We start from the raw sequence: 1,705 nt of genomic DNA on the forward strand, positions 1-1,705 counted from the left end.
CATATCACTACAAAAAGCTGCAAAACCAAATTATATACTAGTTTTTATGAACCTGATGAATTTTTTGATTATAGAGCTTCATTCGCCCCTACACAAAGACCCCCTCGAAATATGAATTACTTTATTCAAAAAAAGTATTTCTGAGACACTTAAATCACATTTTATTTTTATAACTGGTGTATTATTAGGGTATTATATGGTCGACATTGCCCAACTATAACTTCTCACTTGTTTTTATTTTATACTGTCAGGATCAAAAGAATTCAAAAAATCCCTTCAAAGTTTTGTTTGAACAAAAAATATATATTAAGGACAAACATTTTAAAGGACATTTTTGACAGCACAAAATAAAAATATCGATTGTGAACTATTCCTACAAAAAAGTGGTCCAAGGTACACTCTAATATACAATGGCTTGTTTTATACTGTAAAGGAAAAACAGCGCCGCCTCAAATTAATGTTGAATGAGTAGAAAAAAAAACAAACTGGCATAATGAATTAATATTTTAATACGATTAAAAAAGAGTGCTAAAAGCAAATGTTCATAATTTTTTAATCAAGAATTATTATGATATTCAAACAATTCAAATCTGTTTTTATTTGATGCTTAAGTATTTAAGAGCCTTAAAAAGTTTATAAAATTGTGCTACAAATATGAAATAAAAATTTTTTATTAGAAAATTACACAAAGAAATTAGTTTTCAATTCGGAAATTAAAAACATGCGATTTAAGATGGTAAAAAGTATAAAACAATTTATTCATATAACAAAACAAAACTCTTTCTGACTTGTTTTGTAATATTTATTGTTCTGAAAAATAAAATTTAAAGGTGTAAAAACATTGTCTAAACTTTGATAGCTTCAAACCCAATATAACAAGGTTATGGAATATAATAGAACACATTATAGAACAAAAGAAAAAACTTAATAAAAACATCTAAAAACTGAGCAGTTATCATCTCACTTTCGCTTAAATACCAGAAAAAAACTATATTTTTAAATGTTCTAGAAATTTGAGTTTTGTTAATTTAGAACGGAAATTTTTTAGAAATTTTGTAAAAAAAATATTTCAAACTTCACATTCAAAAAACACACGTAAAATATGAATTTGATGAAAACAAAACATTTAACAGGCAGCCTGAAACCAAATGACTTCCGTTAAAAATACAAAGTAACATTAGTAGTTTTTGTTTCTCATATCCGTTCATGTTTGTTGTGACACCAGCATACAAAACCGCTAAAACGGAAACCACACAATATTCATGAAACAAACAAGAAAAAATAATAAATATGTGTGTTTAATAAAAACAAATTTAAATACAGCATTTGCAGCATTAGTTCAATAACTTAAATTATTTATTTTCCAATTTGCAATGATTGACTGATTTTGTTTTCAACTCAATGTCAATGAACAAATTTTAACAATATTAGGTATTTTACCAAGAATTTGGTCAAACATATTCACCTAAATAGTAAAAAAAGAAATACAAAATATAGCAACTAACAACAAACTTGTGCAATACGTCACACAATCTTCTAAGCTGGTGATTAATTAAAAAAGGAAAAACACTAAATGATAAATAGAAATTGTTAAATGTTGAATGAAAAAGAACTGTTTCACTTTTCTTTTTTTATACCCTCCACCACCATTAGTAGTGATAAAGGGTATATGTATGTATATAAGTTTATCATTCCATATGTAACA

The 1,705-nt window shown here is 25.7% G+C and overlaps 1 protein-coding gene across 1 annotated transcript in view; it reads left to right on the forward strand.

The window, feature by feature from the left end:
- LOC111678938 (dynein axonemal intermediate chain 7) overlaps positions 1 to 1,142 on the forward strand; it is a 17,471-nt gene extending 16,329 nt beyond the window's left edge. The window contains exon 15 of the mRNA XM_023440397.2: positions 1,134 to 1,142. Within this exon, the coding sequence (XP_023296165.2) occupies positions 1,134 to 1,142 (9 nt within the window). The remainder of the gene's footprint in view (positions 1 to 1,133) is intronic.
- The last annotated feature ends 563 nt before the right edge of the window (positions 1,143 to 1,705 follow it).

This window comes from Lucilia cuprina, chromosome 3 (assembly GCF_022045245.1).
Source record: "Lucilia cuprina isolate Lc7/37 chromosome 3, ASM2204524v1, whole genome shotgun sequence".
Taxonomy (NCBI): domain Eukaryota; kingdom Metazoa; phylum Arthropoda; class Insecta; order Diptera; family Calliphoridae; genus Lucilia; species Lucilia cuprina.